The following is a 14974-nucleotide window of genomic DNA, read 5'->3' as shown; positions in this document are numbered from 1 at the left end:
CTCATTATACCCAAGACAAAGGACCAACAACGGAGGAGCAAACATAATGACTCAGGATCAGTCTCTTGTGCATGATGCGTATTTTCTAGATCAAAGTCAGACATGTCTGTCCATACCTAAGGCTCCGACTCTTTTAGTCAAAAAGCTGTGGATAATAAGGGTCACCTCACAACATTATTCTTTTTTTTTTTTTTTTACTTTTTGTCCATTACATCTTCCTTTAAATGACTTCAATCAGCGTCTCACTCACAGTTGAGGGAAATGAGCAAGGAGGGATTTGCCTGGAAAAGGCAACCCAGCCCAAGCTGTGCATTGTTACTCTGCACTATAAAAGAACCAATAAAACAACAATGGTCTGAATAATGGTTTCACCATTCCGGCTTATGTCATTATAGAGCAGACTGGTCTCAAGGTGAATTCATACACATTCTATTCAACAGGATTTGAAGTTTCCAGGACTTGTACAATGTGTTCTAATTATATATGGCTCTAGTACAAAGTGTGCTAAATATGTGTGAGGATGTTCCGACCTGATATCACATCTTAACATACACACTTACTGAAATTTTGTCATTGGTTTGTACTGCTTTATCAGAATGTGTTTGTTTAAGGCTAACTCCAACAGCTAACACTAAACATATCAATAAACCTAAACTAAACCTACCTCTGTGTGTTCTCCCTGTGTCCACGTGGGTTTCCTCCGGGTGCTCCGGTTTCCTCCCACAGTCCAAAAACACACGTTGGTAGGTGGATTGGCGACTCAAAAGTGTCTGTAGGTGTGAGTGTGTGAGTGAATGTGTGAGTGTGTGTCTGTGTTGCCCTGTGAAGGACTGGCGCCCCCTCCAGGGTGTATTCCCGCCTTGCGCCCAATGATTCCAGGTAGGCTCTGGACCCACTGCGACCCTGAACTGGATAAGGGTTACAGATAATGGATGAATGAATAAACCTACCTCTTGTTTGTGTAACAGAGGCAGAGACAGAGACAGATTATGGCACTGTTTCTGTAGCTCTGTGATTTGGGATTTAACGAAGCAGCATCTTAGTTATGTGTCTACTACCTTTTGAAGAATCTGAAGTATAAAACATGGTTTGAATTGTTTAACACTTTTTTGTTTACTACATAATTCCATATGTGTTCCTTCATAGATTTAATGTCTTCCGTATTCATTTACAATGTAGAAAATAATACAAACACAAAAACAATACAAAAAAAACATTGAATGAGGGAGATACCTAAATTTTGACTGGTACTGGACATTCACAGTATGTGGAAAATGGTGCAAAACAAAGGAAGACTCCCTGAGTGGGCGTGTCCAAACTTTTGCCGGTACTCTACATGGCATTTTAATGTCCCTACATTTCTGATGCCATCAGCTTATATCCTCGAAACTTTTGATCCACTTTGAATCTTGTATAAAATTTTTACAATGAGCATGGACACAAAGCAGCTTTTACAAAGCCCAGAGAGGGCCTAAGAGGCAAAACCTCAAGAGGAACCTTAGAAAAAAGAACCCATCCACTTCTGAATAAATACGAAAAACAGACTAATGATTAGAGGGACTTCAGATCAACCAATAAAACCCAATGGCTAATCTTAGAAGCCTATCAGGGGGTATTTAGACAGAGTGCTCGAAATCCAAAAGTAAAATCCATGATTGGATTCAGTTCACTTCACTAAAGGCTCCACAATCTCCACCGGAGGCTTTCGATCGCATCCAACATTAAAGATTTCCATTTGCATCAGGAGGGTGAATGGTCCATGTAGGTTACCATTAAAATTAACCTGTCCCTTTCCAGATAGTGTCCTTCAGAGCTCTGGAATGAGACCAACACGTTACATAGCGACCAAACTAGGTTAGTTAGTCACCATAGGGCTAATCAAGGTTGTCACATTGTCTTGGCAAAGTTTAGGATGGCAGAATTTGTTGCTGTGAACCTTGTAATTATTACTACATCATTTTGTTTTGTTATTATCGTGTAATTAACCAGTAACTACTAATAAACATATAGCAACAATAAACAAACTCTTAGTAGGCTATATCACATTTTAGGAGTCTCATAGTCTTGCGCACACACAGCTCCAGGTTGAAATAAGGCACAGTATAATGAGCAGTGTTTGCTTGAAAAAAACAAAACAGTGATTACAGGGCTGTAAGGGTTAGGTTGGAACCCTTCTGTGGCCTGTGTGTTACAGAATGAGACGTGAAATGTAGACAACGATGACAAGTCTAATTTCTATTCAGACAAAAATGGAGAAGTCATCAATAAAACATCAGAATACCTTCAACTACAGACCAAAGTGAGAGGGTCCCCATCAAATTAGCCCTGCTGTTCTAGTGACACACAGCAGGCCAAAGGTCCAGCTCCACCTTCTCCAACCCCTCGGAGGAATTAAAACATTTCAGGTTGCTCACGTCACATGATGTGATCTCAGGGGAGTAACAGCAGTGAAGCTGAGGTCACCAGCCTTCAATGGAGCTGCCCTTCAGTGATGACCATTTAAGAAGCAACAAGCTAATGCTAGAAAATGACTACACAACAAGATGCTCTCCATAAGCAGAATGCCATGACTATAACTCTGTCCTAAATGAGAGATTAGCACTGATTCAGATGCGTGATTGAAGCCTACAGAGAAGTGAATAGTTGCATTGATTTCGCAAGCTGTTAATGCGACTGTATTGATTTGTTCCATTTTTTTTAACTACAGAATGTACAGCAATGGAAATGTTGAATTTTGCAGTCACCTGACTTTCGTTGTTGAATTTTGACCACTGCATGCACAGTGTGTGATGGTATCATTCACTGTAGAGGGGGCAAACAGCTACACCACACGCTGTACTTGGATAATTCACTGTTGTTTTTATGCTGCACTCCATTTGAACTCAGATGTTGAAGAGATTTCAATGTAGGGCATTTCAAATGAGATGTGATAGTCATATAAAGTTTACTGGCTCTTCTCTGTATTTGTATCTTATTAAATCAGTTGTACATTCACTCCTGTCCAATGGCATTGTGCGGATGTATTTCCATGTTTGATGCGTAAAATATCACATTGTGTGGCTGGCATCGCTAACAATGCTAACCAGGAACAATCTATCAATGAAAACCTAGGGCATAAAGTTGGATCTGAATGTTCAGCTGGGGTGTGATGTCATTCCCAAGTCTGATATCTGACTTATGAGCAACGTTAGTCGACCTACCCAATGTGAGAGCTGTAAACTCGACCCTAACTCTAATCCTAACACTAAGCCTAACCTTGAGCCTAATTCTAACCCTAATGCTAACTCTAACCCTAAGCCTAAATCTGCGCTCCAGAAGGTTACAAGCTGCAGGATTGTTTCTTGTGTAGCTTTCTTCTGTGACCGTTTACAGCACTGTTACTCTAATTCTTCTTCAAGTCCGTACCGGATATCAATCATAATCAATCATAACCCTCATAATGCAGAAAGATTTTAAATGATCTGGGCTGCTCTTTTGTTGACTTTAGTTCCTTTTTTGTTGTAACTGTGTTTGCAGTTTCCATGGAGCTTCTGAGTTGCACAACTGCATGGTTTGTAGTCTGGAACTTAAAGAGTTAAGAGTCTCACTTCCCTCTTTTATTCCCCCCTTTGGTGTGTGATTTCTGGCAGTGCTGCGAGAGGCAGGTGTGTGTTTCTGTGTTCAGGATACGGAGCAGACGTGAAGGCACTCTGGAGCCAAAGCGATAATGACTGTGTTTAAAAGCAGTTCCCGGCCCACGCTCGGAATCAATAGGGCTGGAGAGGCAAAGGGCCTGGCATCTTGCTTTCACAGAAAGTGCAGCCCCCACAACCCCCCCCCCCCCACCCACCCACCCACCCCCAAACCCCCTCCTTTCTTATTCCCTCACCCTTTCTCCCTCTCCACCTACCTGCCCCGCCCCCCTTGTCTTCCACCCCTCAGCCTGGCAGGTTCAGGGGAGCAGATCGATAAGCTCCACTCAATCACATGCATTTGTCTTCATTGACTTGGCTTGGTGTACACGCCCCTAACAAAACCCTAATTCTGTTTACGCCCCACGCTGCTGATGGCTTTTCCTCAAATATTAAAGCACTTGGAAACCTACCACGGCTCCCTGATCCGCAGACCTCGCTCTGGTGGGGTGGGAGTGAGGGGAGGTGAACGGGCTGATTTTTATAGCTTACAGTGAACATTAGTTCCATTTTTTAATGGTGCAATAATCATTAACAAGGTTAACAAAGCTTGCTAATGTGTTTTAATGTGTTTTAATCACAGTGTACTGTGGACGGGGGTCTTAAGCAGGGATTCCCATCAATCTCCACTGCTTTTAGAGGCAAAGTAGTAAAGTATAGGATCTAACCAAGGTAATGTGGAACAATTTTGACCAGTTTGTGAGAAGAGCTTGAAGAATACTAGCGTATGCTAACAGCCTGATGGAGTGGGTATGACATACATTTACATTTGAAACCCATGGTCTTATACGGACGTTGCTGACGTTGTAACATTGTGTCTTGAAGAGTTATGGCAGAAAGAACTTGCTCAACAACTTGGAGCAACTCAACAGAATGTTTCCAGTTGTTTACATGTGATAATAAAAAGAAGGAAAATGGGTGCCACAACAAATTGAGTGAAAACGTGTGTTATGAAGCGTTGGAATCTGTAACAAACATTCAGGGGGGTAGTGAATGATTTCAAAACACTACCTTATGCGGGTTTTCACCAAACAATGCCGTGGATTATGGGTATTTGTACACAAACATAGTGACCAATTGTCAGTACACTCAAACAACCCCACAATGCACTGCAAAACGTAGTGTACAACCCATGTACACTAGAAGGTATCATATTACCCATAATCCACTGCACTGACTTTAATTTATTCTGATTGATGTAAAGTGCTTTACATGTCTGACTTTTGAAAACATTTGAACAACATGAATTTTTCTTCACTGCTGGAGTTTGTGAGCTGGGCGAAAGATGGCGTAATGTGATAGAAAACAACAGAGAACTGTTTGATGATTAAATTTATCTTATTTTATGCTAATTTATTTTAATTTTCTTTCTTTCTTTGTTTTTAAATGTATTTTAGTGGTCCACCATTTTTTTTTTCAGAAGCTGAAAGTTAAATATCTCCCTCTACCCTACGCAGTGCACAGTGTAGGTCATAAATAACCTGTTTCTGCACTAATATACCATGGCATAGGTATGTCAGATTAAAAATATAAACATTTAGATTCAGTATAAGCCTAATGTACCCCCTGTCTATCATTTAATACACGGTCTGAATGTGTTGGTATTAGTTTTATAATCTGTGGAGTGTACTATGTAGGGAGTAGTTGGGACAAAGCCAAAATTTCTCAATGTGAGAAGCTCTTCCCTTTCCGTGTCCATCGTTACTCGAGGATTAGAATTAGCATCAAGCGTGCAATTGGACCCCCTGCTACTGAAAAACAGCCACAGTAGGTGATGAATGACGGCATGCTAATGTGAAAAAACAGTGCATGTTCCCAATATACATACAGCAAACAGCCTGTGTTATTCTATAATTTCACTATACAAAGTACTACGTGCCCTTTATGGGACACAGATGCAGACAGTGAGACCTGAACTCTGCTGTCCGGCAGTCTAGCTGACTTCCCCTCTCCTCCAGTCCTCCACCTGAGCTCTACTGAGGGGGAAAAAAAGGTCAGAAAATGTCAGGCGCTGTCAGTTGCCGACGCTAAACGCCTCACCTGAAGGCAGCGTCTGGCCTAACAAACCTTCACGTGGAAAAGTCAACACTTCCACAAGCGCCTCGGTGCTAAACATGTGCCAGAGGCTGAGAGCGTCTCGGAGTGAAACACAGAACCGACGCTGACAACATCCTGCCAGAACAGCCTTGTTTACGCCCTTCATCTCAGGCCAGGGGCGGCCAGAACACAGCAGGACGCCTTTATCCACCATTAGACCACTGTTTTTTCTTATTTCCACAACATTAAAGCAACACTAGGTAGTACTTTTACTTTAAAGCTACAGCTTCAAAATCATTGTGATGCTTCAATGAGCTGAAATAGGAGGACAGAGCCACTTTCAATACTACTCTGGGCTCAGCACTGCAGCAAAAGCACTATGTAACTGTCTGAGTCCCTCGCTGTCTCTCACTGTCCACACAGCAGAGTCCTTCATTGTCTCCCCCTGTCGCTCACTGTTTAAATGACCACTGCTAAAAAGCCATAGACATAAAAGTGTAACACAGAAATACTCAGTAAAACCTACAACATTAATGAAAGTAAAGCGAATACAAACACTTAGTTAAATTGACTTCATTAGGGCTGTCAGTAGGCAAACACAACTCCTCAGGGACTACAGCGTCAGAAGACTGGCCAGAGAACGCAGACATCATTACTCCAGCTCTCCAGCACTGGCCTTCATCAGCCAATCCGTCCCCAGCTTTCAGCACCACCTGCACCGAGCATGACCCAGCAGTGCTAATTAGCTACGGCGCTTCAGAAGCCTCAGAAGCATCCCTCCACCATGGCACGCTTCAGATGGGTGGGAATCGCGCTTCCCTCTGAACCCCATGTGGAAACCCCACACACCAATTAAAATCCAACTGCAGCTGCACGTACCACGGTGTGTGATTTAATTAACCAACTCGTGACACAAAATAGACAAAACAGACAAACAAAAAAGATCGGCTCCAGCTGACCGAACACACTCACACACAAGGGCCCACAAAGGGTCAAGGGTCATCAGCCGCCAGAATCCATCACCAGGAAATAATCACACTATCAATGTCTTATATTTTACAATACTTTTTACAATGTATTTATTTATTTTATTATTTTTTACCTACACCAGTCACTCTCCACTAAAAATAGGGGTGCTTTGCAGTTCTACAATTACAAACGTCCATCTGTTGGTCTGCATACATTGTTAAACCCTTTTTCCCCCTGTTCTTCAATGCTCAAGATCCCTAGAGGCCTGATGTGATGGTGGCGTGTCAGTGTGAGTTATGCCGATGTGACACAGCAGCACTCGTAGAGTTTTCAAACAGTGTGTCCCCACACTGTCCACTGCTGCACAGCTTGGGTTGGTCGTCCTCTAGTCTTTCATCACTGGTCCCTGAGGATTATTCTCAGTCATTCAGTGTCACTGAGGTGTTTAAAAACTCCAGCAGCACTGCTGGTTCTGATCCACTCACACCAGCACCACACACACAACCATTCAAACCATTCAAATCATAGCATACAGTGTGTGCTGTATGTACCAAACTCTACCAAGACTTTTTTAAAAAAGAGTATGCTTCTTCCAATCCTGATTTAAGTTCAGTCGTGTATTGAACTTGAAAAAGAAAATCCAACAGTCAGAAGAAACCTCAAGCTCCTTTTATGTTTGCCCTAAAAAGCAATCTAAAGCTTTTTTTTCTTTTTCTGCCTGGTCATGTCTGCACAAGTTCACTACTGTAGCGAGACAGATGGATAATTAACACAGAGCCAGCTTTGCGTACGGATATTGATCTGGGGAGAGGCATATTGAGAAAGATTACATTCCCCCGCCCTGCATGGTAATCACACATGAAATTGCTTATAGATCAGTTACTGCATTGCATAATGATTAAGAGGATGCCTTGCTCTTCATTAAAGGGGAGATAGATAGATATCGTACTGTTTTCCCATAAGGCAACGCAGTCCTATGCTCTTGACATCTGTGACGTGATTTGGTCAAAATACCACAAGGATCAAAAATATAACATTAAACCCAGCAGGTTTAATTCTTTAAATTAAACCAGTACTTTTACTTCCCAGCGCACTTTTTGTTTGTCTTCCTGTGTTTAACTTAGTCATTGTGTTCTCACATAAATGCAAGTCCAGCTTTGTGATTGGTGAGCCTCAAAAAGTGACTTTGTTCGATTAAAGCAACTGTAGGTAGTATTTTTACCTTAAAATTCCATTCTCAAAATAATTGAGATTCTTAATAGTGCTGTAATAGGGAGAAACGTGCCCCTGTCGTTACTGCTCTGGGTGCAACACTGCAGAAACTGCACTATGTATTTTGTTGTTTGAAGGAGGGGAGAAAACAACCCCACACCCCACCCCATGATTTCACAAGAGTGTTGTAATAGCGATTTACGCTCTGACAATCTTACGTAGTGCTCCTTAGAAAATAAGCCAAATCTGTAGGAGGGATTCTGCTTGGAACTGGCAACCTTCCCCATGCCCTTGTTTAAAAAGGCACAAAAGTTGCAATAGATGTTCTCAGGGAATCCAGACTGCTATTGATGTCTCTCAACAAAAGGTAAAAGCCAAAAGATAAGCAATCAGAAGAGACAATCTCTCTCCAACGCCACAGAGGAACCGACAGCAGGAGTAGACCCACAAGAAACTGGACATATCCTCTAAAGCGCTTTGACCATCTCGCCAGTGCCATGTCCTGCTGCGATCAGATCAATATGTGCACAGTTAGCTTTCACGACCAGCAGGGGAGGAAAGAGTGAATGGCACCTTGAGCCTCTTTTTCAATGGAAGGCCAAATGGCTCGGAGTACAGAGAGTAATCATTCCACTGGCAAACCCACCCAAGCAGAACAAACCACTTACATCACCAGCGCTTACCGCCATGTGGCTAGGCTCAAGACATTCTAGCTTGATATCCATAGGTTGCAGTCACAAGATTTTTTTGCCATGGAATTGTCTGGTTTTAGAGTGCAGCACTAATGTAAACAGATTGGGAAGATGGATCAATTTATCTCATACACAGCTCTTCTCCTTGTGCTGGAGAGAGTCTCACAACACTCAGAGGCACAGAAGACCACCACCTCTTTGTGACAGGGGGGCTAAGGATCACACTGTGTAGCATAATCTAGAGAATATTATTATCCGTTATCTAATATTATTAACATTATTATCTGTTAGCCATATTAGCATTTGCATCATAGGATCTAGTGGAAAACTGTTAGCATGTTATACTCCAATGCACTTCTCTGCACTTATGACCACAGAACATATACAGATCATTTCAATCCACAATTTTGGATTGAAAAATCCTAAATTATTCTGCAGTTTGGCCTAAAGATGATTAAAGTAGTTCTCCTTGTCTAAATGTGTGACATGATCACTGAAAGATTTTTCAATGCTGCAGCAAAGCTGAGGCTGAATCACAAATGTCCCGCTACACCCTCCACAGATTATGTCACAAAATAAGAGTCTCTGCACTCATGTATGCGTATTGTATGTGGAATTGTTTTAGGCAGCTATAGGTGTATATATATATATATATATATATATATATAGTGGTAAGCTAAATGTCACAGATTTTATTTGAGTTGTGTTTGAGAGATGAGTACATACATAGGCCAACCACCTACCATTGTCAAAAAACATGGTACATCTTGTACCATAATACGACTGATTAGCTAGCCTTAATCTGTCAATCAAATTCTGTGGGCGGAGTTCACAGCACAAATGCAGAATATATAACAGCACACTTACCGAGGGTCCTTCTGGATGCTGTCTATGGAGGGGGATCTGGCCAGGTTGCCCTCCGGAGGTAGTGCTGGGCCAGACTTGCTGTATGGAGACTCCACAGATGAGCAGTACTGCAGGGTCCGGTAGGGGTCTGCATAATTGGTTGCCGGTCCAGAGGAGTAGCCGCCTCTTGGGTAGGTCCCAGTTGCATTCTGACTTCCAGTTCGCTGCAAGGGTACGGAGTCAACACCGGGGGAGGATGGGGCTACGGCAGGAGAGTAGGGACAAAGCAAGAAATTCAGGACCTGCTCACAGAACTGATTGACAAGTTCTAAGCAGAGGATGCAATGGCGAGACGTTGAACGAGAACCAGACACAGACAGATGGAGGCAGGAGAATGAGAGAGAGGGGCAGAGGGGTGAGAGGAGGGTGAGGTAGAGTCAGAACAGATCCACAGTTTTTGGCAAAAACAGTACAGTCTTAAAATGTTTTTTTTTTTTTTTTTTTTGTCTAACGAACTTTTACAAACAAGGCTTGATTTAATCTAAAACAGTGTTATGGTTCTTGTTCTAGTTTGTATAAAGGAACATATATTTCAGTGCCAGCTGAAATTCATTCATTCATTCATTTCACACACCTTCAGATCCATGTGATTTCATCATTCCGATGTCCACTGCTATTCCATGTGGAGTGTGGCAATATGGCAACCCTTTTTGGGCTGGTACAGTGTGTACACATTCAATGGCAAAAAACCATAATTACAGTCAGAGCCATTCCAAAGCAGAATTAAATATTCATTATTATTATCATTATTATTTATTTAAAGGCTTTGACTATAAAAAACATACTGCCTAAGAATAGAATATCACAAAGTGTTTAAGAAAAGAAGTGAGTCAAAATGAAAAGCACTGGCACACGTATGACGTAATTCCGCTTAAAGAACTGCTAATTCACAGGCAGTCGCCAGTGGGAATGTGGAGCAGTTCTATTTTTAGGACATGACACAATCTTTCATTCCCTCCTTGATGTGTGCTGGGTCTCAGAGCTGCTGTTTTCAGTGAACTGTAGACGTGGAGTGACAGCTCTGTTGAATATGAATGACACTAAAATTGAAGAAAAAAAAGTAAATAAAAAAGCACTCACTCTCCAAAGGGGCACAGCCTGGTCATTTTTATAAGGGCTGTCTTGAAATGGGTGTTGCCAAAAAATAATAATAATGAAGTGTTGTTAAAAAAAATGGCTCTAAAAATCTGATGAGGTAGCCTGCATTTTTTACCAGCACAATAATCCAAAGAATGTTCCAAACATTGAAGTGACTATTTAATAATGTCTGTGTGACACATGAGAGTTTATGTTCTGTAGAGTGGGTCTCCCACATAGGGCAGCCATGTTTATTAAACATTTAGTATTTCCTGTCAGAATCTTTAATACCTCCAGAGCACTAGGTGTCAGTATATCAGCTGTATCCTCAAATTCATTATTCAATTTTTCCAAAACAAACAGCTGAAATTCCTAACATTTCATTCCTAAAAGTTCATGTTCACTATGTGTGTTTAGACTTAAAGTTAGGATAAGTGTGGTTTCACGTGAAGAAATAAAATCACTGCAGAAAATAAGGACTTGCTGCTCTGTTAAGAGATAACATCATTGTTCATCCCTCCGTCCATTACTGTGTAAGATAAAGTCCATATAAACCTGTGTCTGAAACGAGAGCGGTCCCTGGGGGTTTACTGCATTCTAAAGAAAACCATGTAGGCCTGAGCTATGGGATGCCATCAATATCCCTGTTATGGTAATGGCCAGTCATTGTCTGGCTATTGCAGACGGCCACAGAGCTCAAGCCATAAATCTGGACACTGAGGCGATCGATAGACAGAAACAGCTCGAGTCTTCAGCATGATACACACTGCTGAGAGGCTGCACTGAAGAAAGTATCACATTGAATATTCAACACAGAAATGTACTGGTGTCACACATTTTACAGAGCTGTTAATTTATTCAGTGATTAATTGATTATTTGATGTTCTTAGTAGTTAATAGCAATAACTGCATTCATAGGTTGGCCCATAACATCCAAGCCATCCCACTTGTAGCTGACTACATCTGCTGTTGTACTTAATGCCCTATGATATGTATTACCGCAGTGTTGTCTCTGTGGATAGTTTACAAGAATCTGCACCTTCTCTCCTCTTCGTGGACAGTTATCTTATCTACAAGAGAGTCAACGCTGCGTGAGCCAACGTTAGGAAGGTACACAGACTCAGGCCATGTCACATTTCTTTTACAACAGCACACATTTATCACTTTACCTACTACAGGATACCAGTTTTTGCAGAGCACCCTGTCCTCCTCTGACCTCAGTGATGTAAATGTCCAACAAATGAAGACAAAGTAGTGCCCTGCTGAGGACCATTGGGAACACCAGAAGCTTCATCAATTCACTAGAGCTGGGGTGTGAATTAAGTTTGCGCAGTCAGTAGACATCATTTGGCAATTCCAGACACATACCATCACTGTCAATTTGATGTTAGTTCCTTGAGTTTAGTCAGGTTTTGCAGGGTTTGAGGCATTCCCTCGCTTAAAGGCAAGGCCTCCCTTTCCCCTCAGTTCCAGGTTCTACACACTGCCAATTGCTCCCTCGCTTAAGAGCAAGGCCTCCCTGCCCCCTCAGTTCCAGGTTCTACACAGTGCCAATTCCTCCCTTGCTTAAGGGCAAGGCCTCCCTGTCCCCCTAGTTCCAGGTTCTATACAGTGCCAATTGCTCCCTCGCTTAAGGGCAAGGCCTCCCTGTCCCTCCTCTTCCAGGTTCTACACAGTGTCAATTGCTCCCTCGCTTAAGGGCAAGGCCTCCCTGTCCCCCTTGTTCCAGGTTCTACACAGTGCCAATTGTTCCCTCGCTTAAGGGCAAGGCCTCCCTGTCTCCCTAGATCCAGGTTCTACACAGTGCCAATTGCTCCCTCGCTTAAGGGCAAGGCCTCCCTGTCCCCCTAGTTCCAGGTTCTACACAGTGCCAATTGCTCCCTCGCTTAAGGGCAAGGCCTCCCTGTCCCCCCTCTTCCAGGTTCTATACAGTGCCAATTGCTCCCTCGCTTAAGGGCAAGGCCTCCCTGTCCCTTCAGTTCTAGGTTCTATACAGTGCCAATTGCTCCCTCACTTAAGGGCAGGGCCTCCCTGTCCCCCATCTTCCAGGTTTTACACAGTGCCAATTGCTCCCTCGCTTAAGGGCAAGGCCTCCCTGTCCCCCTAGTTCCAGGTTCTACACAGTGCCAATTGCTCCCTCGCTTAAGGGCAAGGCCTCCCTGTCCCCCTAGTTCCAGGTTCTATACAGTGCCAATTGCTCCCTCGCTTAAGGGCAAGGCCTCCCTGTCCCTCCAATTGCAGGTTCAATACAGTGCCAATTGCTCCCTCGCTTAAGGGCAAGGCCTCCCTGTCCCCCTAGTTCCAGGTTCTACACAGTGCCAATTGCTCCCTCGCTTAAGGGCAAGGCCTCCCTGTTCCTCCAGTTCCAGGTTCTACACAGTGCCAATTGCTCCCTCGCTTAAGGGCAAGGCCACCCTGTCCCCCTAGTTCCAGGTTTTACACAGTGCCAATTGCTCCCTCGCTTAAGGGCAAGGCCTCCCTGTCCCCCTAGTTCCAGGTTCTATACAGTGCCAATTGCTCCCTCGCTTAAGGGCAAGGCCTCCCTGTCCCTTCAGTTCCAGGTTCTATACAGTGCCAATTGCTCCCTCACTTAAGGGCAGGGCCTCCCTGTCCCCCCTCTTCCAGGTTTTACACAGTGCCAATTGCTCCCTCGCTTAAGGGCAAGGCCTCCCTGTCCCCCTAGTTCCAGGTTCTACACAGTGCCAATTGCTCCCTCACTTAAGGGCAAGGCCTCCCTGTCCCTCCAGTTCCAGGTTCTACACAGTGCCAATTGCTCCCTCGCTTAAGGGCAAGGCCTCCCTGTCCCTCCAGTTCCAGGTTCTATACAGTGCCAATTGCTCCCTCACTTAAGGGCAGGGCCTCCCTGTCCCCCCTGTTCCAGGTTTTACACAGTGCCAATTGCTCCCTCGCTTAAGGGCAAGGCCTCCCTGTCCCTCCAATTGCAGGTTCTATACAGTGCCAATTGCTCCCTTGCTTAAGGGCAGGGCCACCCTGTCCCTTCAGGTTGGAATCTTCCTTGCCAGATTTCCCCCTGAGTTCCTCAGGGTCTGGGAGGATGGATCTGTGGTAGTGCAAACAGATCAGTGGTTCCCCCCATGACTAGTAGTAGTTTAACATGAAATTAAACTCAGCATTTCAATTCAGAGTCTAATCAGAGTGCAATCAGAGAGACAGAGAGACCCTTCTCCTCACATTGCCACGATGACAGTAAAACTACAGCCTGGTAAATGAGGCAGCAGGCAGCATTGTGTGTATGAGACAGTGTTAGTTAGCGCTCGCTCCGCTCTCTCTGACATGTTGACAGACAGTGCTTATTAATTTCATACGCCAGCCCTTAAGCGCACTCGCTCGTGGATAATGCGCAACATTGCAGCCTGCTCCAAACAGACAAGGGGGTTTATTCTGACCTTGTAATTCCTTAATTAACACCCATTCTAAGCCTTTTTTTTTATTATTTATTAATTTTTTTTTTTTACTGGGCACCAGCTCTCTTCTCTAAAGTCCTGCCGGCCTGTGCTGTCATCATCTTGAAGGACACTCGACACACGAATAACTGGCCACTTTCAATTACAGTAAAATCTCCATTCTCTGCTTTTCTTGACTCTGTCTCTTCCTCTGAGCACTAACCACTCCGCCGGGCTGCAGATTAACAGCAGAGATGCTGGCACGAGGTTGGGATTGATCCAACCATCCAATCTCTGTGGTGTATTTTGTATACCGTGATTACGCTGTGTGAAAGCTATAGAGCGTGATTTGTATTTGTGAAGGCTATATAACACCAGGCCTGAGAAACCCGAGTTATGTTTTCATTGCATTGAATTCACTCCTCATTGCTCCCTAGCAGCTCAACACTGAGTCACAGCATTATGCAAATGTAGAGCCAAGAGTTTTGTGTGTTCTACTAGTGCATGTTTTTGAACTGTGTGAGGAAAGCAGAGCACCATGAGGAAACCCATGCGGACAAGGGGAGAACACCCCAAACTCCTCACAGACAGTCACCCATAGCGGGACTTGAACCCACAACCTCCAAGTCCCTGGAGCTGTGTGACTGCGACACTAACTTAGGCTGAGCATTCTTATTCTAATAATAAACCAAGTATCTTTTGACTCTTATAAAATTAAATGAAATCAACATAAGTGTAACGTAAGTGTGTTTACATATTAAATAAGGTCCACAAAAAGGTCTATTTTCAAGGATTAAATTACCCAACCATGTGCAACCCATTCAGAACTAGTCTGTCACCCACCTTTAGGTCCCAACTGAGAACAAGGCTATTGTGAAAAGAAATATTATTCATAGTGCTCCTTCATTGTACCAATGTACACATTTCTCCTGTCACTGTGCAAAAGGAAACAATCGCAACTGCCAAATCTTTGTGTTGTAAGATGCCGTACATCTTGCTCCGACAT

The 14974-nt window shown here is 43.5% G+C and overlaps 1 protein-coding gene across 2 annotated transcripts in view; it reads right to left on the bottom strand.

Moving 5' to 3' along the window:
• ctnnd2a (catenin (cadherin-associated protein), delta 2a) overlaps nt 1-14974 on the bottom strand; it is a 386140-nt gene that overhangs the window by 149667 nt on the left and 221499 nt on the right. For both annotated transcript variants that reach the window (XM_066663258.1, XM_066663348.1), the window contains one exon: nt 9449-9689. In XM_066663258.1, coding sequence (XP_066519355.1) covers nt 9449-9689 — 241 coding nt within the window. The remainder of the gene's footprint in view (nt 1-9448; nt 9690-14974) is intronic.

This window comes from Hoplias malabaricus, chromosome 1 (genome assembly GCF_029633855.1).
Source record: "Hoplias malabaricus isolate fHopMal1 chromosome 1, fHopMal1.hap1, whole genome shotgun sequence".
NCBI lineage: Eukaryota > Metazoa > Chordata > Actinopteri > Characiformes > Erythrinidae > Hoplias > Hoplias malabaricus.
Note: the sequence above shows the minus strand (reverse complement) of the source record. Positions and strands in the feature narration are given on the sequence as shown.